General features: G+C 42.7%; 1 protein-coding gene across 1 annotated transcript in view; it reads right to left on the reverse strand.

The window, feature by feature from the left end:
* Positions 1-49: 49 nt before the first annotated feature.
* hmcn1 (hemicentin 1) overlaps positions 50-26922 on the reverse strand; it is an 88600-nt gene continuing 61727 nt past the window's right edge. The window contains exons 54-107 of the mRNA XM_060883718.1: positions 26714-26896; positions 26480-26593; positions 26206-26393; positions 25408-25504; positions 25069-25230; positions 24279-24392; positions 23868-24070; positions 23704-23785; positions 23381-23512; positions 22829-22978; positions 22556-22715; positions 22114-22238; positions 21809-21992; positions 21036-21133; positions 20646-20924; positions 19384-19580; positions 18717-18798; positions 18510-18646; positions 18249-18390; positions 17427-17571; positions 17199-17326; positions 16800-16956; positions 16538-16659; positions 16145-16309; positions 15766-15873; positions 15491-15628; positions 15251-15385; positions 14831-15100; positions 14383-14573; positions 14078-14291; positions 13793-13927; positions 13272-13462; positions 13066-13147; positions 12565-12834; positions 12291-12461; positions 11977-12147; positions 11581-11751; positions 11114-11284; positions 10838-11008; positions 10294-10464; positions 10002-10148; positions 9718-9855; positions 9283-9404; positions 8916-9153; positions 8649-8711; positions 8426-8545; positions 8038-8172; positions 7744-7857; positions 6292-6417; positions 6056-6184; positions 3976-4329; positions 1981-2100; positions 1770-1896; positions 50-1193 (exon numbers count right to left, since the gene is read on the reverse strand). Of these exons, the coding sequence (XP_060739701.1) occupies positions 827-1193; positions 1770-1896; positions 1981-2100; positions 3976-4329; positions 6056-6184; positions 6292-6417; positions 7744-7857; positions 8038-8172; positions 8426-8545; positions 8649-8711; positions 8916-9153; positions 9283-9404; positions 9718-9855; positions 10002-10148; positions 10294-10464; positions 10838-11008; positions 11114-11284; positions 11581-11751; positions 11977-12147; positions 12291-12461; positions 12565-12834; positions 13066-13147; positions 13272-13462; positions 13793-13927; positions 14078-14291; positions 14383-14573; positions 14831-15100; positions 15251-15385; positions 15491-15628; positions 15766-15873; positions 16145-16309; positions 16538-16659; positions 16800-16956; positions 17199-17326; positions 17427-17571; positions 18249-18390; positions 18510-18646; positions 18717-18798; positions 19384-19580; positions 20646-20924; positions 21036-21133; positions 21809-21992; positions 22114-22238; positions 22556-22715; positions 22829-22978; positions 23381-23512; positions 23704-23785; positions 23868-24070; positions 24279-24392; positions 25069-25230; positions 25408-25504; positions 26206-26393; positions 26480-26593; positions 26714-26896 (8606 nt within the window). The 3' untranslated portion in view covers positions 50-826. The remainder of the gene's footprint in view (positions 1194-1769; positions 1897-1980; positions 2101-3975; positions 4330-6055; positions 6185-6291; positions 6418-7743; positions 7858-8037; positions 8173-8425; positions 8546-8648; positions 8712-8915; positions 9154-9282; positions 9405-9717; positions 9856-10001; positions 10149-10293; positions 10465-10837; positions 11009-11113; positions 11285-11580; positions 11752-11976; positions 12148-12290; positions 12462-12564; positions 12835-13065; positions 13148-13271; positions 13463-13792; positions 13928-14077; positions 14292-14382; positions 14574-14830; positions 15101-15250; positions 15386-15490; positions 15629-15765; positions 15874-16144; positions 16310-16537; positions 16660-16799; positions 16957-17198; positions 17327-17426; positions 17572-18248; positions 18391-18509; positions 18647-18716; positions 18799-19383; positions 19581-20645; positions 20925-21035; positions 21134-21808; positions 21993-22113; positions 22239-22555; positions 22716-22828; positions 22979-23380; positions 23513-23703; positions 23786-23867; positions 24071-24278; positions 24393-25068; positions 25231-25407; positions 25505-26205; positions 26394-26479; positions 26594-26713; positions 26897-26922) is intronic.

The following is a 26922-nucleotide window of genomic DNA, read 5'->3' on the forward strand; positions in this document are numbered from 1 at the left end:
AGGAAAAGTCCAAGCAATATAATACACAATTATTGATTGTTTGTGTAAAAAAAAAAAAAAAAAAAAAGAATACACAAAAAAACAATACTGGAAAATGACAGAATTTAAACCAAATGCTTATATACAAATAATAAAGAATAGAATACATCTTTGTTATGCGCTCGTGTATAAACCTGTAATAAAAGTCTGTTGCAGAAGTTGTTGTTTAGTCCTGTACATAGATACGAATAAAAAATAGATAGGAAAATGCTGTAGAGGTGGAATACAGTGCTTACCTGAGATGGATATTATAGTTATTATAGAGATTTTAATGATGTTGCTTATTCCTGAAGGTCTCTGGACAAACACTACTACACAATGTAAATGGCCACACAAACACACAAATCCATCAAATTCTTGTTTTCAAGCACTTTCCAATAAGTTAATAGGTAGACATACACGTATATTTGTCCTTTTTCTTGATCGGAAGTGTGGAGTCCGATCTTTCTTTTGTCCTTGTACTTAGTTTGGCGATTAGGCTTGTCATTAACACGCAAGACTGGATCAGCTGCTTCATCTAACCTACAGCTTTCAGGCTTCACCATGGAATCCAGCCACAGGTAAAGCAGTTTGGCTTTGGAGTACCCCAGGGGTCAATGCTAAGTTATTTGTATTTGTCTGTTTTCTTAACAACTGCAGCTCCTCAATCTATGAGGCCTGATGTAATCTTCAAGTGGTGGATCTACAGCTGAACACAGGTATATACACACGTATATACACACATGCACACACACACACATACACACTCTCGCACTCAGTCACGCCCCGTTCACATGGTAAAGTGCTATCAGTAGGGATAGGCAGAGACGGCGATGTAGACGATGAAGGTGGTCTGATACTCGATGACCCCGTCGGTGCTGTAAGACAGCGCTCGGACTTTCATGCGGTAGGTGTGTGGCTGACGCAGGGGGCGCGTGGTGAACAAAACGCCTTTTAAGTTTTCATCGCGCAGGGCGAAGGGAAGTGTAGTGTCCTCGTCCACCATCAGGAAGCTGGTGCGTGGGTGCATCACGCCGTCTTGAGTGTAGGCAACCAGGCGGATCAGGTCCTGGTTGGCGGCGATGCCGAAAGGCAGAGACAGCAGCTTGTACTCCAGTGCATAGGGGCTCAATGCACACTCGAGGTCGTTGGGCGGACAGTTCTTCAGGCAGAAGCTGAGCAGAAAGGAAAAAAGATTTGTTAAGGTTAAAGTTCAGGGCTTAATCCAAGTAATGCTAGTGACCAAATGTTAAGGATCTGTAAAAAGCCAACAACACCCCTGTGTGAAAGTCAATATTTTCAAGATAATTAAAATTTCTCAACACATGTTTTTAATTACAAACTGACTGGAAATGACTGGAAGCACCTCATTTGAAAATGTTGCATTTAAAGTTTTCAGAGAAAAAAAAAATACTGTGATCATTTGCAATTGTCACAGTACGTAACGTTGATCCGGATTCTATGCGGGTGACTCACCGGACTTTTAATTTAGCTCACCTTTTTCCTGTGATGTGTGTTTGTTGTCTCCTTATATAAGCTCCTTTGTTTCAGAGGTATATGCCTTGGATACTACTGTTTGCTCATGACTGATCTAAATGTATTATTGTAATTATTATTATTATTTTTTTTTTAAAAAATCTGTGTTTTGTTGCAGTTCTTTGCCGCATGTGCATGTTCCAATACTTTTGCATATTCCGATATTTTTGGCTATTCCTATTTTTGTGATTTTTGTTCCTAGTTTTGTGTCTTACCCTGACTCTGGGTCTCGCTGGTAGTTTGGTGGACAGGGTGTGTCAATGCACTGGTAGCTGCCTCTCATGTTGAAGCACATTCTGTTTGCGCCACACTGAATTTTTTGCTCCAGGCATTCATCAACATCTAAATACAGAGGTGAAACAATTCCCTGTTTTAGACAAAATGACTACAACAGCATCACTACTAAGTGTTTTTTTTTTTTTTTACCTTGGCATGTTTTGCCATTGGTCATGAGGCGATATCCGTTGGGACACAAACACTTGTGGCTTCCTGGTGTGTTTATGCACTCATGCTGGCACATGTCTCTCTGCTCACACTCATTGATATCTACAGATACAAAAAAAAAAAAGACATTTGCATGACGATCCAGATTTACAACAATGTACAATATACAATATTCTGCTAATGCTGATCGTTAACTCACATTTGTTATTTATAAAAAAATGATTTAGCTTCATTTATTGATAATGAAAAATCTGATAAATTGTGGCACTGGTGTGATGTGTTTGTCTGTGACTCTGGTGTGATGTCTGTGTTTGTCTGTGGTACTTGTGTGATGTGTTTGTCTGTGACTCTGGTGTGATGTCTGTGTTTGTCTGTGGCACTGGTGTGATGTGTTTGTCTGTGACTCTGGTGTGATGTCTGTGTTTGTCTGTGGTACTTGTGTGATGTGTTTGTCTGTGACTCTGGTGTGATGTCTGTGTTTGTCTGTGGGACTGGTGTGATGTGTTTGTCTATGTGCTTGCTGGAATTTTTTTTAATTTAATATTTAGCATCTAAAAGAAGCGTGCTTCACACCAAGATGATCTATAGTCATCTACAGCACTGGATAATGATATAATGTCTGCATGCAAGAAAATACTATGAAGCAGGGGCGGTTCTACAGGTGGGGCCACAGGGGCCCTGGCCCCTGCTGAAATCTGATTGGCCCCTGATTGGCCCCCGTTCAATGATCACAGATGCAATTCCACCCCCAAACAATTGGTGGCACTCGAGCGTTTAAAAAAAGGAATGACTGTCGAAATGTATTTGCAACGTACTGAATACATTATTTTGTGTGCTTGAATGTACCTTGTACTTGGCCCCTGAATGTAACATGTGGCCCCTTAATGGCCCCTGTTACAGAAAAATCCTAAAACCGCCACTGCTATGAAGGTCCAACCATTATTCATTGTCAAGTAAGTAAGAGTAATATTGTTAAATCTTTGTCTTATTAATTTAAAGAAAGTGAGGCTGGTCAAAGAATGACTGATGTTTGGTGTCGGGGGTTTTTTCCCCCAGCTTTTTAAATATTTTTTATTTTGTGGTTGGAATGAATTGACGTCTGTGATTTGACTGTGACCAAACTTGACATTGTAGTACTGTAAGCGAGTGAGTGACAGTTGTGTCTGCAGTTTTTTAGTAACTTGAATAAGAATTAGGATTTATTCTTGCTCTCTGTGTCCTTACACAGCCCTCCGGTCACAACATCTGTATCCATGAACATCTGTGTCTACTTACATACTGCATACTACTGCAAATGTAATAATGTCTACAATGCCAAGTTCAGTATTTCTAGATTTTCTAATGTATGCATTGTTCTTGTTTTGTTTTTTTTTTGGCATGGATTAAATAATAATAATAAGTTAAATGTTTCTGCTAAAGGCATTGTACAGAAAATTAGTTTTAACAATGATGAAAGAGACATCTTTAGTAGCACTCATACAAGCTAAGTATCACTATAATGATATAATACAGTAATTTCCACTTTGTCAGTTTAGTGTAGTGATTGATGTATCGGTCCAGGATCTGCAATGCTCTCTGCTGTACACAGTGAAGGACACAGTGATATGTTTGGACAGATTGTCTTCCTAAACCCAAGCTGATAGTCTGCACTTTATCTCTTTTGACATGGCTTGATTGCAGTAACTTCACTGTCTGCTTATTATCAGCTATATATATATATATATATATATATATATATATATAAAACACAAAAATGCACAAAATTGCCCTTATTACACGATTTTCATGAGAATAATATAGTCAAATATATTTCACCAAACTTTATGCTACAATTTTGTTTCTGTTTTAAATGTAAAAAGAAAACAGCTCTATTATTAGAGCTGTTTAAAGAATTATTATTATTATTCCCAGCTGCCACCACACTTTATCCCATACTGGACACAGTATTCACATACTGGAAACAGCTGTGAAAGTTACCTATGCATTTATCCCCTTCTGAAATAAAGCCAAGACGGCATGTCTTAGTGGCCCTACGAGAACGTAAGGGAGGAGAGTTGAGCCTGTAGTTGCCCCCGTTGACAGTGTAAGAGTGGAAGCTCTGAGATGTCAGACTGTGATACCGATGCTGGGAGGAGCTTCGTTCAGGGGACGACTGTGAGGTGTGGAAACCATACGAGAGGCTTTCAAATCTGGGCAAGCGCTCCAGCCCAGCGCAGGACTTCCCATCCCCAAGCAAGTGGCGGCCAGGAGGGCAAGTGCACGTGTAGCTACCTGCGCTGTTCACGCACTGGTAGGCACAGGGCATCGGCACCCGCTCACACTCATTTATGTCTGCTCTCGTAGCAAGGCACAGCAGAGAGAGAGATAGAGAGAGGGTGGAAGAAAGGTAAAGGGATAAAAAGGAAAGAAATAAAGTACAGTGCAGAGGTGAATGGAAAGCAGTAAAGAAAAATGCATGGGAGAGAAGGGGAAAAATGAAAAAGGGCATCAATATCCAACCTCTAACTCATTTACATCTGACAATAACAGAGGGTCAAGATGTGATCTTAACAATGTAAATAAATGCACTCTATGTATAATTGCTGAGATTTGAAATCATACTCTTCAGCCAATCATTCGTCAGGCATGCAGGGTATATTCACCGATCAGCCATAACATTAAAAGCACCAGATTGATATTGTGTAGGTTCCCCTTGTGCCTTCAAAACAGCTCTGACCCATTGAGGTATGAACTTCACAACTCCACCTGTGGTATCTGGCACCAAGACAGTAGCAGCGGTCTTGTAACCTGTGAGGTCGGGCCTGCATGGATCGGACTGGTTTGTCCACCACATCCAACAGGTACGTGATTGACTAGAGATTTGAGAAATTTGGGCAGCGGTAGCTAAGTGGTTAAGGCCTTGGACTACTGATTGGTCAGGTTGACCAAACTGCCACTCCTCGGTCCCTGAGCAAAACACTTAACCCTCAATTGCTTAGCTGTATAAACAATATAATAATGTAAGTCGCTCTGAATAAGGCCGTCTGCAACATGCCATAAATGTAAATGTAAATTTGGAGGCCATGTGCATCATGTTCTCTTCCCTGGGTAAGCGACTCACATGCACCTGACCGACCACAGGATGTAAAAGAAAATGTGATCAATCAGATCAGTCCAGACCTGTTTGGTCCAGATCTGGTGCTCATGTGCCCATCTTTCAGTGGTGTACAGGAAACAGCATAGTCGCCCTGACTGACACACAGCAACCTTTAATGCACTGTGTTTTTGGTGATACTGTTGCTGATTCACCAGTTGTTCTATCTTGTAGCACTTTTGGTAGGCACTAACCACTGCATTCTGGGAACACCCTCAAGACGAAATATATTGGAGATGCTTTGACCCAGTAGTCAAGCAATCACAATCTGCCCTTTGTGAAAGTCAATCAGCTCCTTATACTTGCATATTTTTCCTGCTTCCATCCCATCTTCAAGTTCAACTTCAAGACTTGCTCGCTAATATATCCCACCCCATGTCATGGCTGATCAATGTATATACACACACTATCAATACATTAGACTCCTTTATCTTTGCTGTAGTAACTACTATAATTAAACATTTGAAACCTTATGTTAGCATTCCATTAAGGCTAGAGCAAAGCACAGCATTTTAAGAGAAAATAACCCAAGCAGGAGATAAAGAGCTAAAGGTACTGTAAAAGGTGACAGAAGGAAGAACAGAGACAGATAAAAAAAAAGAAAGTGCTGGTCTTGTTGTGAGAGCAGACTTACCTGTCTGCCATTCCCCTTCCTACTAGTTTCATCCAGCTGAAGTAAATTTGAAACTTGTGAATACTGCTTTAGTACTCTCATCTAATCATGAGAATCTGGCCATTTATTAAAGACTCATAAAGAGTAATGCAAGCAAGCAAGCAGGGAGTGTGTGTTTATTAGGTGGAACAAAGTGATGCATATGGATATAAACTGAAATTGGGGGATGCATATTGGACAGAAGGCAACAGCAGTAGAGCAGCCAGGTGATGCTTTATTCATGGGGGGTTATGGTCAGTAGATTTACATACCAATGCAGGGCAGGCCCACACCCTGAGAGCGATAGCCCCTGGGGCAGGTGCAGTGATAGCTCCCCCTGGTGTTCTCACAAATCTGATTGTATCTGCACTGGTGCGTGCCGTCTCGACACTCATCAATGTCTGTGGAGAAAATGGCACATCTGAAATGAGTGGAAACCTGCAGATAATGCATATATTTCTGTAGGAATTGCATGGAAAAGGGGCCCAGATTTTATGTGCACACTAACCTATGCATGTGCCGTTAACTCCTTTGGTCATGCCAGTAGGACAGAGGTCGATGCAAGTGTAGCCACCACGTGTATTCTTACACTGCTGGTCTGAACGGCACACTCTCTGCCTGCACTCATTAATGTCTAGGAGAAAAAAAATTATTTAGTCAGATCAGTTTTGGTCAGATTTTGGTCAGATTTAGTTTTGGTCAGATTGGGGAAGGAGGAAACCCCTTCAACCTTAATCAACTACGGTAAGAATCAAAAAGTCATGAAGTGTGAAAAACTGCTGTATTTGTAATCAACACTGTACACATGTACCCTATATGGAGCTACAGTATTTGCATAACAGCTTGTAACATCGGTCGGAGCTACAAATATCCTCTCCTGCAAAGCTGGTGACAGACACTTATCATCTACTGCCTTCTTTTCTGCTGCAGTAAAGGCATTTTCTTTATAACTTTTTTGGAGAATCCTAAAGAACCCCATCAACCAGATCCAGTCCACTGCCCAACTGACAACATTTCTTTCTTGACTCCTAGACAGTGGCAAGTCTCCATTTGTGCTAATGAGTTATATGGTGGCCACAGTGGCATGTCACAGCACCTTGAGAGTAAATTCTCTATGACAGACCTGTTAATATGCACCTGCGCAAATCATTCTATATTTATGTCTGTTGTCTCAAAAATGACTGAACATTTGGCATATTTATGAGAAGTAATTTAGTTTTTTAGTTTTTTGCTGAGCTGAGGATGGAAGGTCTGGTACGGTGGCCGAGAAGTGCAAAACAAATGAACAAATCCGAAAACACATTAACAAATCCGAAAACACATTAACAAATCCGAAAACACAACGACATTTCAGACAACCCGGAAGAGGTTGTTATAGTTTGTGATTGGACAAGATACCTGTCACTCAAGGTATACAGGAAGTACAACAGTCTGCCGCAGGGAAAAGTTGGAATGGATGGATGGAATGGATTACTGTGGATTAATTCTGTTATTTTCTTATATTTAAACGGAGATTCCATACCTGTATATCTTGAGTGACAGGTGTCTTGTCCAATGATCGGTAAGTTTCCATTCAAAAACGATACACTACCCTTTCCGGGTTGTCTGACTTGTCGTTGTGTTTTCAGATTTGTTAATGTGTTTTCGGATTTGTTAATTTGTTTTCGGATTTGTTAATGTGTTTTCGGATTTGTTAATTTGTTTTGCACTTCTCGGCCACCGTAGTCTGGTAATGTAATACCTGGATATCATCCCAGTGTAATATAATGTAGGGATGACAATTATTGTATTACTGTACAAGCCTAATCCCATCACTTTGTCACTTTGTTGGAAAGTCTTGGCTTGCATGTGCACTTGAACGTATTCAGGTGGTTCTTACCATCACTAAAGGTTATCTGAAGTTCACAGAACCACATTTATGCATGCAGCATAGGGTTTTAGCATTACTAGTGTAACTGACCGATACAGCGGCGGTTCCTGAGTTGGTAGCCGGGCTCACAGGCACAGCGGAAACTGCCAATGGTGTTGAGACAATGCTGGTGGCATGGATTGGAGTCCTGACATTCATTTACATCTGTCAAAAAAAGGAGCATTCTAAGTACAGTAAGCATACGTATCTCCTACAGATGACATTATTAGGGACTTTTAGGGACAATCCGTGAGAATTCTGTTAGAATTTCCTCCTCCCATTGTAATTTACAAACATTACAAAGAGTGTGTAAATATTTGAGTATTATATTAAAGAAAAATAAACCTGAACAGCTCAAGCCATCTGCTGTTCTCCTGAAACCCCGCCCACAACGCATCACACAGCGGTAGGAGCCAATAGTGTTTTCACAGTCTTGTCCGTCATGACACATGTGTCCGTCTAGTGAGCATTCATCGATATCTAAAGAACAGACATCATAATATTAAACCTAACATGGGCGCATATACTGTATGTGTATATATATTATATATATATATATTTATAAAGTAAACATTGAATAGCATTACTTTACTGTATGTTATGATGTTATGACTAGAGTAACAAGTTAACAAGTTATTAGACTCTAGGAGAGACTCGTTATTGAGCATTACAGCATAAAGAAGTAAAGATCACTGTGTGTTATTTTTTTGAGTGTGGACAGCTGGTACAGTACCCTGGCATGTCCGGCCATCAGCAGATATTGTGAGTCCTCTCGGGCAGGAGCAATAGTAGGTGCCTATAGCATTATGGCAGGCATGGGAACATGGGCTGCCTTCATCACACTCATTCTCATCTTCATTAAAGCAGAAAGAAATAGAATAATAAATATTAAACTCTCCTATAATAAATAATGATTTTCCTCTTTAAATAAAATTTCCTCTGGGTGTAAAATGTACCAGCACAGTAGGGTCCGACTGGGTCCAGCACAAAGCCACTGGGACACTGGTTGCTTCGCTCACCTGCAAACAAGCAGAGTAATTTCAATGAATATAAATACATACATAGACTCATACGCACACTGATCTCTTTTTGAAGAAGGCCTGTAAAAAATTGGTAAATATTATATTCTAAGATTATTATATATAACTTAATTATAAGTTCTTAATAAAGTGGTTGGTGAGTGTATAATATATCAGTTATAAAGTACTGCATATGTGCCTCACCCTTGGAAATGCTGGCATGGATGCTGAACTCCAGCATCTCCTCTAGTGGGCGGTACTGAGCACTGATGGAAGAAGCATGCAACGTCTGTACCAGGTAAGGCATCTTTCCTCTGGAGGGCTCGTATAACATGGTATGGTTCCAGGAATAGGGCACACTCACTCTATCTACGCTGAACATACGTGTGGATAGAGCATATAGCTGCCCACGACCTGTCTGAATATAATCTTCTGTATAGTCCTGGTGGTAGAAAAAAATACACACATGCATTAGTAAAACACAGCATCACTAAAGCACAGTGGAAGATGTCAGAACTTTTAAAAGTAAATATAGTTTTAAATTAGTGAGTTATTTATTCTGAGTTACTACCTTGAGGCCAATATCTGCATTGGAGGGCAGTTGGAGGATGTGTCCGTTCACTACGATGTCCAACAGCAGAGCACCATCTGTGTCTATTCCCCGTGCCACATGGGTCATCCTGAGGATCTCCCCTTAAACAAATGGACGAGTGTTCAAAATTTGAAACATCTAGAAAAATATTCTTCAACAAACATTTCTTTGTTGGTTTATCTGCTGTTCCTTGGTTTGGACCAAAATCCAATGTGAGCACTTCATATGCACTTCATAAGGCATTATTTAGATGCAGGTATGTACAGTAGGCAATGTATGTTTGGAATTCCGCCTCAGCCTCAGCTAAATGTGGACACACCTCCTGACCTCTGCACCTCTAGAATATTCAGCTTTCAGAATCTCTTGATTGAAGCTTTACATTGTGATTAAACTCTGGTACTAATTGGGACTAACCAGTTGCAAACTCCACTTGGGTCTCTCGTCTGAAGATGCCATCTGTAAGTGTGTAGCCGTTGACCGCCTCGCCGATCTCCTGTGCTGTGGTCCAGTAGATGGGATTCAGCAAAGAGATCAGTTTCCTCATACCAGGGCCTAGAAAGAATTAAGCTGAATCAACTCATTACAGACAGCAACTCAATACATTCACGATGGTGTTTTTAATTTGATCAATTCTCAGTATTCTCAAGTCTGGAAGTTTTTATGCGATCAACTAATACTGAAAAATATCTGTGACTAACCCAGGCTCCGGGGTATATTGGTGATAGTAGCGTGTATCACTCTTCCCCCTGAAGGACTGTTGAATATCGTTGCATTGAGGAAAGCTATGCCAAACTCCACATCATTAATGGTGCCAATGATGTTCCCTCTGGCCTTCTGCGGACCGCCTGAGCAAACAAAGCAGCATGTGACATAAAGCCATAGTGAAGTGCATGAGTACAAGCACACTTCAAAACATCAGAAAATCTAAATCCTATCTTCAATTTGTAGAATTGAAATGTAGAAAGTAAGCATGTCTTTTTTTTTTTTTACCTGGACATGGCTGGATGTTGCACCTGGAAAGCTGGGTGGAATCTCCTGGACAAGGGCGGCCCTTGTTGCTAGGAGCTGGATTGTTACAGGAACGGAGCCTTGTGCGTTCCCCTACACCACAGGAGACTGAACACTCACCCCATGGCTGCCATGGACTCCAGTTACCATCCACTAACATGATCACAAACATACAAACACTCATCAACTGCACTAAAAGGAATTGTGTGGCAATAAAATAAAAACATTCCCTAATTATGAGGCAATAAACAATCAGTAGAATCAAGCCATCCTGAAGCCAGAACAACATTCTTTAAAATACCTCCATGCAAACAAACTCAGGTACTGTATAAATGTTTCTCCTGCTCTGTGTCCTGTCTATTTGTCCCCAACAAGAAAACTTTGCAGACTCCAGGTTGATTGTCTAATATCACTGAGGTAGTAAAGCACACTGAACATCTGTGTATATGTGTCTAATATGGCAATATCTGAGTGAAAGCTTGTGTGATAGAAGGTATGTCTTGTAATCTGTGCATATTGGTTTTACCAGGACAACTGAACGTGCTGCATTTCTGTATCTCTGTGTCAGTTCCAGCACATGCTCTACCCCCGTTGGTCGGTCGGGGATTGTCACATGTTCTGTACCGTCGCATTTGGCCACCGTTGCAAGTCCGACTGCAGCTGCCCCAGGTGCTCCAGGGGCCCCAGTTACCGTGAACTGACAGAGAAAAAAATGTACTGGTTTTCTATCATTCTGTGGATATTCATTGTATGTTTGCAATCAAGAGACAAGCGATGTGTATTTGACTAAGTGAATGCTCACTTGGACATGGTTCACTGTTGCAGAAATCAATGTGAACATCATTTCCTTCACACTGCCTTCCCCCGTGTTTGGGGGCGGGGCTTGCACAGAGGCGTGTCCTTTGTCTGGTTCCACCTCCACAGGAAACGCTACACGCGCTCCAGCTCACCCAAGATGACCATTTTCCGTCCACTGCAAACCAGAAGAAGATTGCACAATTATTCAAATGCCCTGGGATTTACATCTAAAACGTTACAGATCCGTTCAATCCCAAACATTCAGATACTGAAATCCCAGTTGCGTCTATCATGTGGGAGCTACAGTACAAGCAGTTAACCAGCCAGGGTAAAGTTCATGATGTTTTTCTGGAGGCACATACAAGTACATAATGAATCAAAAGAAAAAAAAAAAAACTATATATATTTTCAATGGTATGAACGGCTTCTCGGCTGCATTGGGACTGAACAGATGAACGGATCAGTTCTTACCGGGGCAGTTTCTCTCTGTGCACACTTGAGTTTGTGTGTCTGCTCCGCTGCACGTTGGACCACCAAAAGATGGTGGGGGGTTGTTGCAAAGACGGATTCTTGTCTGTATGCCTTTACCACATGTTTCGCTGCAAGGGCTCCACTGCAGCCAGGCAGCCCAGTTCCCAGCCACTGTAAAACAGACACAGCCGGTATATTAATGAGTTCACCATAATACAAGTGAACAAAGGTGTCAGTCCACAGTTATGTAGTATTACACAGTTATAGATAGAGAGCATTCTTTTGCACTCTGTTTAATGCACTTGTGTAGAGACAAGTAGAATTCAGCTAAATCTGATTCATACTGTAAAAACCAAGGGGTTTAAGGAGTAGGAAGATTCACTAAAGTCTGCTTACCAGGACAGGGTCTGATGCTGCACATGATGACCTCCACGACTCGGCCCTCGCAGGCCCTGCCTCCATGTTGGGCTGGAGGCTTGCTGCAGGTTCGTACCCTTGTCCTGTTCCCTTGGCCACAGGTACGAGAGCATTCCTCCCACGGTGTCCAGTCTGACCACTGACCATTCACTAAACACACACACATTCGTATACTTAGACTACTTAAATCAGTAGTCTCCCCACCAGCCTCTGTTTTATACAGTATATATAGATTATACATAGACTAGGTTCAAACAAGAATTTGAACAAGATCTAGAGCTAGGTTGAGTCACCTGGGCAGGGTTTGCTTTGACAGCTGCGGATCTCAGAGTCTGAGGCTAAGCAGTGGCGGCCTCCGTTGGCAGGCTGGGGGTTGTTGCACCGTCTCAGCCTCTTTTGAATTCCTGCCCCACAAGACACACTGCAGGCACCCCACTCCATCCACTCAGAGAAGCCTCCATGAACTGGTGTGTGTAAGACACGTATGTGGACAAGTGGAATCATTTGAATTAAAATGAGTCAACTGTAACAAAAAATAATAAATACACAATCAACTCTCTATCTTACCACGCACTGTAAGGGCCACATTAACTAGTGTTGAGCCCAACAGGTTGCGGGCTACACACTCGTACTCGGCTGTGTCCTCTTTCTGAACACTGCTGAGCCTCAGGGAGCCATTGGACAAGGTGGTGATGCGGTCATTGGTCAGCAGTGGGCGTCCTTGCCGGGCCCACTCGATGACCGGTGTGGGTTCGCCCTGTGCCTGGCAGTTTAGCACCACAATGGAGCCGGAATCTACCACTGTGTCCATTGGTTCCACCGTAAAGGCTGGAGAACCTGATGAAGTAGATGGTCATTAGTTTAAAATTAAAGAAGCTGAAGAAAGTGCTGTGTCTGATGTTAGCTTTTTTAGATTTGCACCGCAGATAAAAAGAAATATGAATAGGCAGCGCACTACTTTTAGGGATTGGTATTGAAATATTCAGTCAGTTAATGTAATTTAGCTTAATACGCCATTTCTTTAGTGTGTGTGTGTGTGTGTGTGTGTGTATGTGTGTGCGTGTTTACTCTGTAAGGTTAGAGTGACTGTCCTTTCCACTACTCCAGCATCATTCGTAGCTACACACACATAGCTACCAGCATCCTCACTCTGAAAAAAACAAAACAAGAAGAATGCAATTGTAAACCTCACTGAAAATTATGGGTAACAATAAGTGCAAAAAAGGCTGACAAATAGTGCATTAGTAAAGGGAATTAGAACTCAGATACACTACCACAGTGCCATAGATTGCCAGAGAACCGTTGTCCAGTTGGCGGATGCGGTTGCTGATGCGGACATTTACGCCATTTTTGCTCCACTGGATGGTGGGCAGAGGGTCCCCTCGTACTTCGCAGTTCAGAATGGCATTCCCACCCAAAGGCTCAATATTGTTCAAATGGACATCTCCGTCTATTATAGGAGGCTCTAGGGAGTCACAGAAGCAGGACATAAGCAGGCTTCTTGTTCATAATACAGCAGGTTATAGATACATGAGTCATAACTTTGGAGAAAATAAAAAACATTGTTTGTGTTATTAAGACTATAGTTCGCTTTTACATTGCCTAATAAACATTCTTAATAGAATCTATAAAGGAAGGTAATGAATATATGTATATAATGAATATACATATAGAATATAGAATATATGTATGTATATAAAAGATCATGTATAATATTTTCTGGAACATGTACTGAATGTGACCTGCTGTCAAATTTGCTCAATGACAAAGAAAGTGACTCAGCACAGTTAGGCACCTTTGACATAGACAAAACCCAAAGATTTGATGGATCCCACTTGGTTCTCTGCGATGCAGGAGTACGTTCCTGCGTCATCCTTGCTCACGCGCTCAATCGCCAACTCACTGTGACCATTCACGTGGCTATAATGGACTAGAAGTAAAAACAAGGCATTACATCATGGGGACGTGCTGTAGAGAGTAAAGGAATAGTGCCAATATGATAGATATTAAAGATGAACAAATGACAGATTAATGGAGATAAAAGTTGACAAGAAACTCATTTCGTTTTTTTTTCCCTCACCTGGGATAATGTTATTGTTGAAAGCCCAAGAAACTTTGGGCATTGGAAAGCCTGTGGCTCCACAGGTCAGTAAGAGGCGGTCTCCCTTGTTGAGTGCTGTATCTTCCAGGGTCTCTGTGAATGCTGGGTGTGTGTACACAGAAAGATCGACTGTCTGACTGTCCTGACCCACAATGTTGGTGGCCACACATGTGTAACTCCCAGCATCCTCAGGCTGTGTCAAAAGAAAAATATGTCAGGGTTAGTAAAATGACAACCCCAATTCATTTATTTAAGTTTTTATGACAGCATCTTGATTTTCTAACCTGAGCGTTTTCTAGCACCAGTTCCCCGGTGGACAGGATGCTGTAAGCTCCTGTGGGATCTGTCAGAGTGATGCCTTCTTTCTCCCAGCTCAAGACGGGCTGAGGCACTCCTTCTGCTGCACAGGACAGCATGGCACGATTGTTCTCCACCACCCACAGCTCCGGTTCACTTCTGCGGATAGTGGGTGGAACTGGGAAGGAAGGTGGATGCATTTGTTTCTTAGATTTATATAGATTTTTATATTTCATCCAATCATTTGAAAAATCAGTTTGCAATTCTTAGCAATCTGTGAGGTAAAATTGCAACGAAAACATCAGCATGTCTTCCCTTATGTCCGTGGGGCAGAATTTCTAACTAGAACAAAATTCAATCATTCAAGCAATAACTAGTCCAGCCAAGGAAAATACATCCATCGACACGCAACCACTCTCTGTGTGTGAGACTCACTCAAGACAGTGACGCTCATCTCCAGACGGAGGCTTCCAGCCACGTTGGCTGCAGTACATGTGTATAGACCCGTGTCTCCTGGCTGGGCGAAAACAAGATGCAGAGAACCAGAGCTAAGGACTCGATGACGTACAGACTCAGATAGCGGCTTCCCGTCTTTATACCAGCTGACTAACGGGGTCGGGTATCCCTCGGTCTCACACTGCAGGGTCACCGATCCATCCACGGCTACGGTGTAAGACTTAGTGTTTGAAGTGATCACTGGGGGTACTACGAAAACAAAGGGCTACTTTAAAAGCAGAATGAGGATGATATCTGTGAGGCAATTGTGACAACTGGAATAAACTGACATGTTCTAGGACATGTTTTAGATACATTGCTTTAATGTACATTGATTATTACGTAGTAAGTCTATATTACCTTGTACCCTGAGTTTGGTCTTGCCCAATGCTGTGCCTGCTGGATTCTGGGCCACACACATGTAGGTACCAGAGTCTTCCACTTTGGCCTGTGAGATCTGCAGTCCGCCGTTGGGCAGAACAGTGAAATCACTTCCTAATGATGAAATGTAAGGAAAAAAGAAATGTCCATGGTGCATGACAAGCTCTGTTTTTTGTGATTAATGCTCAATAAGAACCATTAATAAGAACCAGCTCTAACCGGTGGTGACAATGTTGATGCCTTCTTTTTGCCAGGTAATGGTGGGGCGTGGGGTGCCTAGTGCACGACACGGCAGGGTCACCTGGTTGTTCAGGATCACATCCAGTGTTAATGGGTGAGCTTGAATCACTGGTGGCTCTAGTGGACATGAAAAGAATGACAATTTCAAGAATATATATCTATATACAGAGAATGATGATAAGAAGGAAGGACTTCGTAAGACTGCTTTAAATATAAATCCTACTGAGTAGCATGCGTATATGTAAACAGATTACCCTGCACGATGACCTGGACGTGGCGATGAGCCGATCCTGCGGCGTTCTTCGCAACACAGGAGTAACGGCCAGTGTGACTCAGTTCTGCAGCAGCTATCTCAAGAGCACCTGAGAGTGCAGACAAACAAGGAAAATATTCATCATATCTTTTTTTTTCAGAGCAATATTTCAACTGAAATAACATTGTAACACAAGTGTAATCTGCCCAATGACCGGTTAGTGTTGATGTGATTGACAGGTAAAAATGAGTATGCTATTTCCTCCCACCCAGCTACAGTAACTTTGCTCCATCAGCTCCCGGTCACTAATGGCTGTGGTGTTTTCAGGATTTTAACTCTCAGTCTCCAAATTTTTTATCATTGCACCACTCAGGACTTACCAGAGGGCAGTATCTTGTAGCCTTCACCATCTTTGGCCAGGCGCATCCCGTCTTTGCTCCACTCTAGGACAGGAGCAGGGAATCCAGATGCAGTACAGCTGATCATCAACGGGGACTGTCTGCTCACCAACAGCTCTGTTACCTCGTCGGCAATGGAGGGTGGCACTGAGATAACACAAATAACACGCTTGCTATCTTTGTACAGTACCAGGATTCGTTTTCTATAACAGATTTCTTCTAATACAAAAAAAAAAAAAGATGGCTGATACAGAGAAAATGTCTATGAGGAGTGGAAACCTTCAGGATACGAGAGTTTTGCAGTTCCATGATAACAAGCTATAGTTCATCATACAGTTCATTATAATATCTAGTCAAAGGATAGCAAGTGCTCACCGTGTACCGTGAGCTGGATGGCTCGGCTGTCCTGGCCGGCCTCGTTGGTCACCACACACTCATACAGTGCTGAGTCATGCACCGTTGGCGCGATTATAACGAGAGTTCCTGATGACAGCTGCCTATTATCACGAACAAATACAAACAATGCACATTTGAGGCTTTGAGTTTATACATATATCGCTATACATATCCTTATGAAGTATATCCTTGAGGACGCACTGAAAGAGGCAATAAAAGAGGAAGGAAAACCTGGCTGAACCTGTACATATTCTGGTTCTGGTCTGTGTTGAGAGGCTGAGCGTCTTTGGTCCATGTTACAGTGGGTTTCGGAATGCCGGTGGCCTCACAGGACAGAGTGGTCTGAATGTTTACCGTCACTGTGACGTTAGTGGGACCTTCAGTGATTGAAGGGGGCACTGAGGATTGGAAAATTAAAAGACCAGGAATGATGATTTGCATGTGTTGGCACAGTTGAATCATCTCATAAGCCTCTCATACATTTGGACATTTATAGCTCAGTCCTTTGCTTTTTAAATCTCCCATCTCCCAGAAACACATAAGGAAATGATCATCACATCTCTGTGCCAAAACTAAGTGCCAGATTTTATCCACATGGTTTTCCACATATTATTTTACAGTGTAAGTGTAATGCGCTCACCGTACACTTGCAGATCCACTCGCTTGCGCTGAGTCCCTGCCTGGTTAGTGGCCATGCACAAGTAATGGCCCGTGTCGGACAACTGGGCGGAGTTTATATGGAGAGAGCCGTCCTCAGCAAACAGATACCTGTCCAGGTAAGAGAACTAGCTATTAGAAATCCAGCTGAACTGAATGAGTTAAACTAACCCAGAGTCCAGAGTGATACAAAATGGATCTGGCTGCAAACCTGGGGTTGTTCCCTGCAAGAACAGAGCCTTGCTTCCTCCAGGTGATGCGTGGAGCAGGAACGCCACTGACGACACACTCCAAAACCACTGGCATGTTGACATGAACAGAAATGGCCTGAGGACCTTCCTTTATAGTGGGTGCAACTGTAGATAAAGACACATATTTACATAAAGAAAAATAACTTAATAACTCACTGAAATAAGTACAGTATACTAGTCATAGTGTTTATTTTGCCCAGCAAAAAAAAAATCTATATTTCAATATAATCAATGACAACGTGTGGCTTTAAAAACTACGGAGCCTTGTGTGAAATTAAGAGAGAAGATATATCGTTTTGTAATATAAGGCAATGTTATGGACTTTTCTTGTTGTCATTCATCTTCTACCGCTTATCCGAACTACCTCGGGTCACGGGGAGCCTGTGCCTATCTCAGGCGTCATCGGGCATTAAGGCAGGATACACCCTGGACGGAGTGCCAACCCATCGCAGGGCACACACACACACACACACACACTTTCATTCATTCACGCAATCACACACTACGGACAATTTTTCCATAGATGCCAATCAAACTACCATGCATGTCTTTGGACCAGGGGAGGAAACCGGAGTACCCGGAGGAAACCCCCGAGGCACGGGGAGAACATGCAAACTCCACACACACAAGGCGGAGGCGGGAATCGAACCCCGACCCTGGAGGTGTGAGGCGAACGTGCTAACCACTAAGCCACCGTGCCCCCCTTGTTGTCATTGTGTTGTTAAATTGTGTTTTAACGTATTTAAATTGTCACACCACACCAATCAATTCTTCTACTTTACCATTAACACTGAGGTTGAAATGCCTGCTGGTCTCCCCGGCTACGTTTCTAGCCATGCACGTGTAGCGACCAGTGTCTCCTAGCTCTGCATTATTGATCTGCAAGTAGCGGCCGCTGGATAACACACGCATGCGTGGAGAAGCCTGGGAAGAAGATGGTACATGAAACCAACTCAAGGCTACTCTACATTCATTTGTATCTCGTTCAAAGACCTAATGTAGGGGTTTTTTCCCTGATCTGAATACAGCCTTAGTGTGTGTACCTTCATTGGAGCTCCTTCTTTGAGCCAGGACAGGACGGGAGGTGGTACAGCATCTGATCTGCACTCCAGGGTGACCTGCCTGTTCTGAAGCACTGATATGTCCTGGACACCGATCTCGCCGGCAATGTTAGGTGGAACTATGGATACGAATGTTATAATTAACAGAATGTCTTTATGATTCTGCTTAATGCCATAGAATGAACTTACCATGGACTCGAACCAGGAACTCTTTGTCATCATCTCCAGCAGGACTAGTTGCCAAACAGCTGTATCGTCCAGTGTCCTCGACCTGAACATGTTTCACGCAACAGAACTTGTCAGATACCCAGCTTCATGATTACGCATTAACGTTTTATTATAAATTTGTGATTATAAGGTTAGCCAATACTGGATTATAAACATATCCAAATGTTGATATGATGATGTTTGGAAGATGGCTTTTTAAAAGTCAGAGGTTTTTGACTCTGGGGATTTTGTATAACACCCAGACTGCATTTTGTCTAAATTTTACAAAAGACATGGTGGTGACTGTTTATAGCTGCAATAACATTAGGTAACTTGTGCTTGTGGATATTCCATAACTGTAAACAAATCTATAAATGAATAATAAGCACAATATGTTCTTCTATAAATTTTAATCCTTAGCAAATTGTGCGATGGTCTCTTATTAAAAAATAATTTAGTTTGGGGTGGAACTAGTAACTCTGCCTGTATCATTCCACCTTGTCAAGAAATTTAAACATCTTTTGTCCTTATTTTCCTTTGTATGTGTGACAACTTCATATAGATCTTCATTTGAGCTTCTTTTCAGCATTTCAGCACACCGTACCAAGTTTGTTGACTCCTGATTAAGCTGTTAATAGCAACGACTGACCTGTACAGAGGCGATCCGGAGCACTTCTCCTCCACGGAGGACACTCAGGCTGTGCGTCTGAGGTAACGGCCGTCCGTCCTTTACCCAGGTAAGCGTGGGTGCAGGAATTCCTTCTGCCTCACAGACAAGCTCTAGGACGTTGTTCACTACCACGGATACTTCAGTTGGGAATCCTGAGCCATTTATGCGTGGGGGGTCTGAGAAATGGGCAAAGAAATTCTTTTTAAAAGGCCTTAGTGTAAAAAAAACATTGGTGTGCTTTTGTTTAGTCTCTCGCATTCCCTTCGGTTCAAAAAAAAAAAAAACATGAAGTAGCACATCTGAAAAACATTTATGAATGTATAGCATTCATCCAGTCATCCTTAGTAACTGCCTGGTCAGGATTCATTCATTCATTCATTTTCTACCGCTTATCCAAACTACCTCGGGTCACGGGTAGCCTGTGCCTATCTCAGGCGTCATCGGGCATCAAGGCAGGATACACCCTGGACGGAGTGCCAACCCATCGCAGGGCACACACACACACTCTCATTCACTCACGCAATCACACACTAGGGACAATTTTCCAGAGATGCCAATCAACCTACCATGCTTGTCTTTGGACCGGGGGAGGAAACCGGAGTACCCGGAGGAAACCCCCGAGGCACGGGGAGAACATGCAAACTCCACACACACAAGGTGGAGGCGGGAATCGAACCCCCAAATCTGGAGGTGTGAGGAGAATGTGCTAACCACTAAGCCACCGTGCCCCCAGGTCAGGATTCAATTAGGTTTAAATTACTAGGGTTATTTTTTGGGAAACAGGACCAAGTTTTCTGCCAGTAAACCAGTCATTCACACATCTCTAGCTGAGGCCAATTATCACTCCACTCATGTAGCTGAGGTTGAGATACTGTACTGTCAAATCCAGTGCTGCTGAATTACTGAGTATAACTGCTGAGGATTCAGTCACCAGAATAGTGCAAGAAAAAAAAATACAGTTCTGCTGATGTACATTACAGTTGTAAAGTTCTGGTGACAGAAATGCTTTTTTTTGATGGGAAAAATGGTTCAATCTGGCTTTGACTATAAGTCAAATAACCACTCTTTACAAGCGTTCTCTACAGAAAAGCATCTCAGAATGCTGCGAATGATCACTTCATTTTTATTTCTGCCATCTTTTGCTGTTTTGTTGAGGCTGCACCCAATGTCACGTCAGATTCCTGTTCTTGTCTCACTCTGTGTGCTATTATTTGCTTCACTTTTCTGTCTCTTTTCCTCACCCAATACTTTGAGGTTGAAGTGCCGACGAGCTTCTCCAGCCTGGTTCCATGCGACACAGGTGTAGCGTCCCGTGTGGTCTACCTGGATGTGGGAGAGCTGCAGAGTGCTGTTGTGGTTCAGCAGGGTGATGTGTTGATCCATTGGCAAAGCAGCTCCCTCCTTCATCCAAGTCAGGGATGGGTTTGGTGTCCCATCGGAGATGCACACCAGGGCAACCATGCTCCCTCTCACCAATGTCACATCATCAGTACTGCCTGCTCCATCCAGACTGGGAGGAACTGAATATTTAACAACCGGAGATACACAACATTAAAACTCAATTTGACGATGAAAAAATAGATTCCAGAATTCAGGGAATCAGGGGTACTTCAGGGGTACAGCTATCTCACCATACACCTGTAGGTTGTAGTGTTTGTTGTCCACTCCAGCTCTGTTGGACGCCACACAAGTATACGTGCCTCCGTCTGACACCTGAACGCGAGCAATTCTGACCAACACCAAGGACACTTGATTACAATCACACAACCACACAAATTTACTTCTATGATGCAATAAATTTCATTCCCTTAAATTTTTATAGCACTTTAATAGCACAGCTTTACAGAAATTCGGATGTTTTTCTAGCGCATGTGTATCGACCCTACTGTATGACCTTTATTTGTGGTCTGATATCGTCGCTGTCGGGCGGAAACCTCGTATGTCCAAATTTGGTCAATTTCATATTTTTTCACATATCGATGCTATTGGTCAGTCCCCACGTGGGTCTGTTATTTTTTTGTAAGTTATTAACCAATCTAAAGTCTTGAAAATAGCTTGAGCACAAATCTCATAACTCCATTGGACACTTCAACTGTCCACCTCTTCCTCACTCCGCGGGAGAGCTTCGCGGCATATTTCTCCTCAAGAAGAGTCGCAACGAATCAACACGTCTTCTGAGGTAAATGTCATCAAAACACTGGGCTCAAAGAAAAAAAAATCTTGACCCCCGCTAGTTCTGGTGCTCGTCTGAGGACAGGAATTTAGCGCAAGACAATCCACTGCAATGCGGACTAAACCCTGTGCACTGCAGATAAGGTACGGCGTTTTTTTAATTTCCTGAAAAATAACGGTTTTGGAGATACGAGGATTCCGCCTGACAGCGACGATATGCGAATGTGTTTACCGGAGGACTTGTCCAGCAGAGAGCGGGCGTATGTGCGAGGACACGGCTAGTGGAAGGCCGTTTTTCAGCCAGTTTATCTGAGGTGGAGGAGATCCGCTGGCCACGCACTCGATGTTTAATGAGCTGTCCACGACCGTCGTTAACACCTCGGCTGCGTCTCTATTACTCTGGATGACTGGAGGTACTGAGGATAGGAAGCAGCTTTTGAAATAACCAAGGTATCGCTTTGAATTGATCATTCCGATGCTCCAATTTTTCTTACTCGTGCTTTTATATATTTTTTTTTTACTGAAAGCTTAACTTACCATACACGTTAAGGTTAAAGATCCTGTCCTCTTCGCCAGCCTGGTTAGTGGCCACACATGTGTATTTGCCACCGTCTGTTGTGTGAGTGGCTGTTACTGTGAGTGTACTGCCATCAGGGCTGATTCTAGAGAGAGATAATAAACACACACCTGCTAGATTGTCTACTGAATCTAATACATCATTAATATTATCATCATAATAAGATATTGGGTCGTTGTTGTGAGTTATTATCTCATTATCTTAAGATATTAAGCATATTCAAATTGATTGCTGTGGACATTATGGAATGCTGTCATGTGAAGAGTTACGAGTGAAAATTAGATTCAGTTATTCAGATTACAGTTAAGTTGGAGTTATTACATCATAATAACAACATTGCATTCGAATATCTTTTTCAGGGCTTTTATAAACAATAAAGGACTGATATATTTACACACACACCTTATATTATTGAAGCCAGTCTGGCTCAGAGCTTTTCCATCCTTCAGCCACTGAACCGTTGGTGCAGGAGTCCCTTTTGCATGACACACCAGCTGAATGCTATCGTTCAGCAGAACGCTGGTCTCGCTCGGCATCTCGGATCCTGTGATACTCGGTGGAACTAGAGCAAAAACAAAAAAACCAAAAGAAAGAACCTCTGATCTAGAGAACTGAAAGTTAAAGCTGAAGTATGTGTGTGGTTGCACTGTAATAGACACTGGAGTGTATATATACCCTGTATAGTGAGATGGTAGCTCTTTTGGGCTTTGCCTTCAACGTTCAAGGCCACGCAGGTGTAGGTGCCGCTATCGGAAAGCTGTGAGCGAGCAATCTGAAGCTTACTGCCTCCTGACAGGATGTGCATCTCCAGAGATTCAGAATTCTCTAGAAAAATAAAGGGTTTAGACAACAGCCAATGGGCAGTCAGGTTCTCACTCACTCACTCACTCATTTTCTACCGCTTATCCGAACTACCTCGGGTCACGGGGAGCCTGTGCCTATCTCAGGCGTCATCGGCCATCAAGGCAGGATACACCCTGGACGGAGTGCCAACCCATCGCAGGGCACACACACACACACTCATTCACTCACGCAATCACACACTATGGACAATTTTCCAGAGATGCCAATCAACCTACCATGCATGTCTTTGGACCGGGGGAGGAAACCGGAGTATCCCAATAAATCCCAATAAATCCATAGTCTTAATATCAAATATTTTTATATTTTATATCCATTCCTGCTTTAGTGAAACTGCAGATGTTAAGGTGCTGCAGCGGTTCTCACCGATCACTCTGCCATTCTTCAGCCAGGTGAGACTAGGGTGCGGGATGCCCGAGGCATCACAGGCAAAGGTTACAGGACTACTGATGGTCTCCACCACATGTTCCACTGCTGGGCCGTCGATGCTTGGAGGCACTGATCACACACATGGGTCAGAGTTTCTGTAACTGTTACTGCGTGTCCACTCTCCAGCCACGTTAATATGAACATCTAATCTGTTAATTGTGGCTGAGGAGCAATGCGTAAAAGTATGCATGTAGATGTCTCAAGCTTCCATTTAAGTTTCCCATCAAACATTCCATAGAGGATAAGAAATCTTGTCTAACCGTAAATGTTAATATGGAAGTTCTTGTCCACCTGGCCTGCTATGTTGCTGGCCTTGCAGATGTACAAGCCAGTATCAGACACCTGAAACACAGAAGACACACAAACCTGGAAACCCCTGTGGTTAAGTGGTTATGATTTGATACTCCATGACATTCCCACACACCTCTGTTTCTTTAATTTCCAAGGTTTGTCCATTGGCGAGGATGCGAAGGTTGGCGGTCTCTGTGATACGGCGTCCGTTCTTGTGCCAGGTTATTGTGGGTGGAGGAATGGCATTAGACAGACACTCCAGAGTGACCGAGTTCCCAACATGCACGCTGACTACTACGGGAGAGTCACCAGCGCTGTCCCTGATGCTTGGAGGAACTGCAGGATAGATGAAAAATGTACAAGCTACATAAAGAACATAAATGTCATGTGTTCTGGAGATTTTGGTGGACGGACAACAGAATTAACACGTGCTGAACACGGACAGAATGCCGTTACAGCAGAAAGCAAAACAAAGATCCAGAATGTATTTTAATGTATTTGTATCTCTCTGTTTTTTTGTTGACACTTGTGTGTGTACACTGACCAAAAACGGTGAGGTAGATGATCTTGTGTGCCTCTCCTGCAGGGTTGATGGCTACACAACTGTACTTCCCACCATCAGACATTTTAGCCTTCAGGATCTGTAACGCACGGCCACCTGAGCGACAAAACAACAGGGAAATGATTATGCATAATACACACACACACACACACACACACATACATACAGTACATACATATATGTACATACACACAAACACACGTACACATATACACACACATACATACATGAGAACATGAACACACAATCACACACAGACACACGCAACACATACATAGCTACACACACAAACACACATAAACACTCACACACACAGCCATACATACAGTACATACATACATACACACATACATACATACATACACACACAAACATACACACAAACACATGTACACATACACACACATACATACAGTACATACACACACACACAAACATACACACACACAAACACACGTACACATACACACACACAGCCATACATACAGTACATACACACATACATACATACACACACAAACATACACACACAAACACATGTACACATACACACACGTACATACATGAGTACATACACACACAATCACACACACATACAGACACACGCAACACATACATACACACAGACACACACATATACACACACACACACACACACACACACACACAGCCATACATACAGTACAAACACACATACATACATTACATACACACACAAACATTCACACAAATACACACACACACTTCTGGGTGTTCATTTGTATCTGTATACCTGGCATGATGAGAGCATTGCTGTTGCCCTGTACAGGTTTCCTGTCTTTCAGCCAGCTCAGATTAGGAGGAGGGAAGCCGGTGGCCTCGCAACTCAACGAGACAAAATTGTTCACAACCACAGTAGCGTTTTCTTCATTTACACCCACTATAGAGGGAGGAACTGCAGCACACATCGATACAAGCATCATCACATAAATATTCACCTGGAAGGCTACAAAAAAAAACTGACAAGAGCCAGAATACATCGTCTGGAAATCGTCTGGAAAAGTACCGACATGATGTTAATGTGCTGGTGCACATTTCAAAAAGATAAGCACAGAACTGATAAAAACTTTACCATGTACATTGAGGCTGAAGTACTTCTCTGCATTTCCTGCCACGTTTTCAGCCACACACACATAACGTCCTGTGTCGCTTACCTGCGCATTCAAAATCTGAAACACACAAACACACGTTACTACAGCTGCATGCTTCAGTGTCAAAGTTTTGTACTAGTTAATGTACAATAAAACACCATAAAAAAAATATATGTGTGGCATCGTAGGAAACCCCCTCACATTTTCTCCTACACTGTACAGCGGCTTTATTGCACGTGTTTCAATCACAAGGAAAGTTCTAGCACTTTATATCATCTTCTTACTCCCAAAAGTGAAAGGACAGAAAATCCTATTTAAAAGATTTAATTTCTGTTCCTCTGACATACCATTTTTTAAACCCGGCCTGAATCAAGGATGAAAGGGCTCGTGTGAAAATCCTGTGTAAAAGCTTAAAGATACGAAAAAGAAAGAGCCTTGTAGCAAATGATAGGAAAATTTGATAGCCATCTATTCAAACAATACACACACACACACACACACACACATTCAAACGCACAACCATTCAAACACACACACATACAAACACACATACATAAACACACACATACATAAACACACACATACATACACACAAACACACGAACAAACGCACAGGCACACACACTTCCTGAACAACACAGAAATACAACTGATTCAGAGAATCAAGAGCCTGGACTGATGGACTGATGGAGTATGGACTGATCTGGAAAAAACAGAGGCAAGATTTTTCTGGTATAATATTCTTCTTGTTTCCAGGTGTTTCTCTTCATGCGTCTCACCTGCAGTGTCCTGCCACTGGACAGCAGGGTGTGCGTCCTGTCCGGGTTTAAAAGCAAACCGTCTTTAAGCCAGCTGATTTTAGGTGTAGGGTTTCCGTCCACATGACACTCCAACAGTGTGGACTTATTCACCAACACTGTCACGTCATCAGGAACGTCTCGGTCAGCTCCACGAATAGATGGCGGCACTGCATGTGGAAGCACACGGTCACTATCAGCCAACAAACAGACAGCTTCGTCATGCTGCTACTTTCTAGTTTTGAGACCTACGTACACAAGACTCTAACGTCGTACTGGACTGAATCTTCTCCAGCCTCATTAATGGCCACGCATGTATATCTTCCCGAGTCCTCAGTTTGAGCTCGAGGGATCTGTAGCACTCTACCACCTGTGTGTAAAACACAAAAATGATACTGATGAACAATGTATTTAAACATGCAAATCAATACACTGTATATACTGTTTCACTAAAGACCTACAGGCACGTGAACAGGTAACACGGACGTACCGGGTAAGACCAGCACTCTGCTGCTAGAGGTGAGCGGATGGCCGTCTTTGTACCAGGTGAGAGTGGGAGGTGGCACAGCGTTGGTCTCGCAGTACAGCAAGATAGGATTGTTCAGAATGACGTCCTTCACCTCGCCAGTGGAAACGATACCGGAGTCACCATTTTTCTGGAAACTAGGAGGAACTGAGGAAAAATAACGAACACACACA

The sequence above is a fragment of the Tachysurus vachellii genome, chromosome 12 (genome assembly GCF_030014155.1).
Source record: "Tachysurus vachellii isolate PV-2020 chromosome 12, HZAU_Pvac_v1, whole genome shotgun sequence".
NCBI classification, from domain to species: domain Eukaryota; kingdom Metazoa; phylum Chordata; class Actinopteri; order Siluriformes; family Bagridae; genus Tachysurus; species Tachysurus vachellii.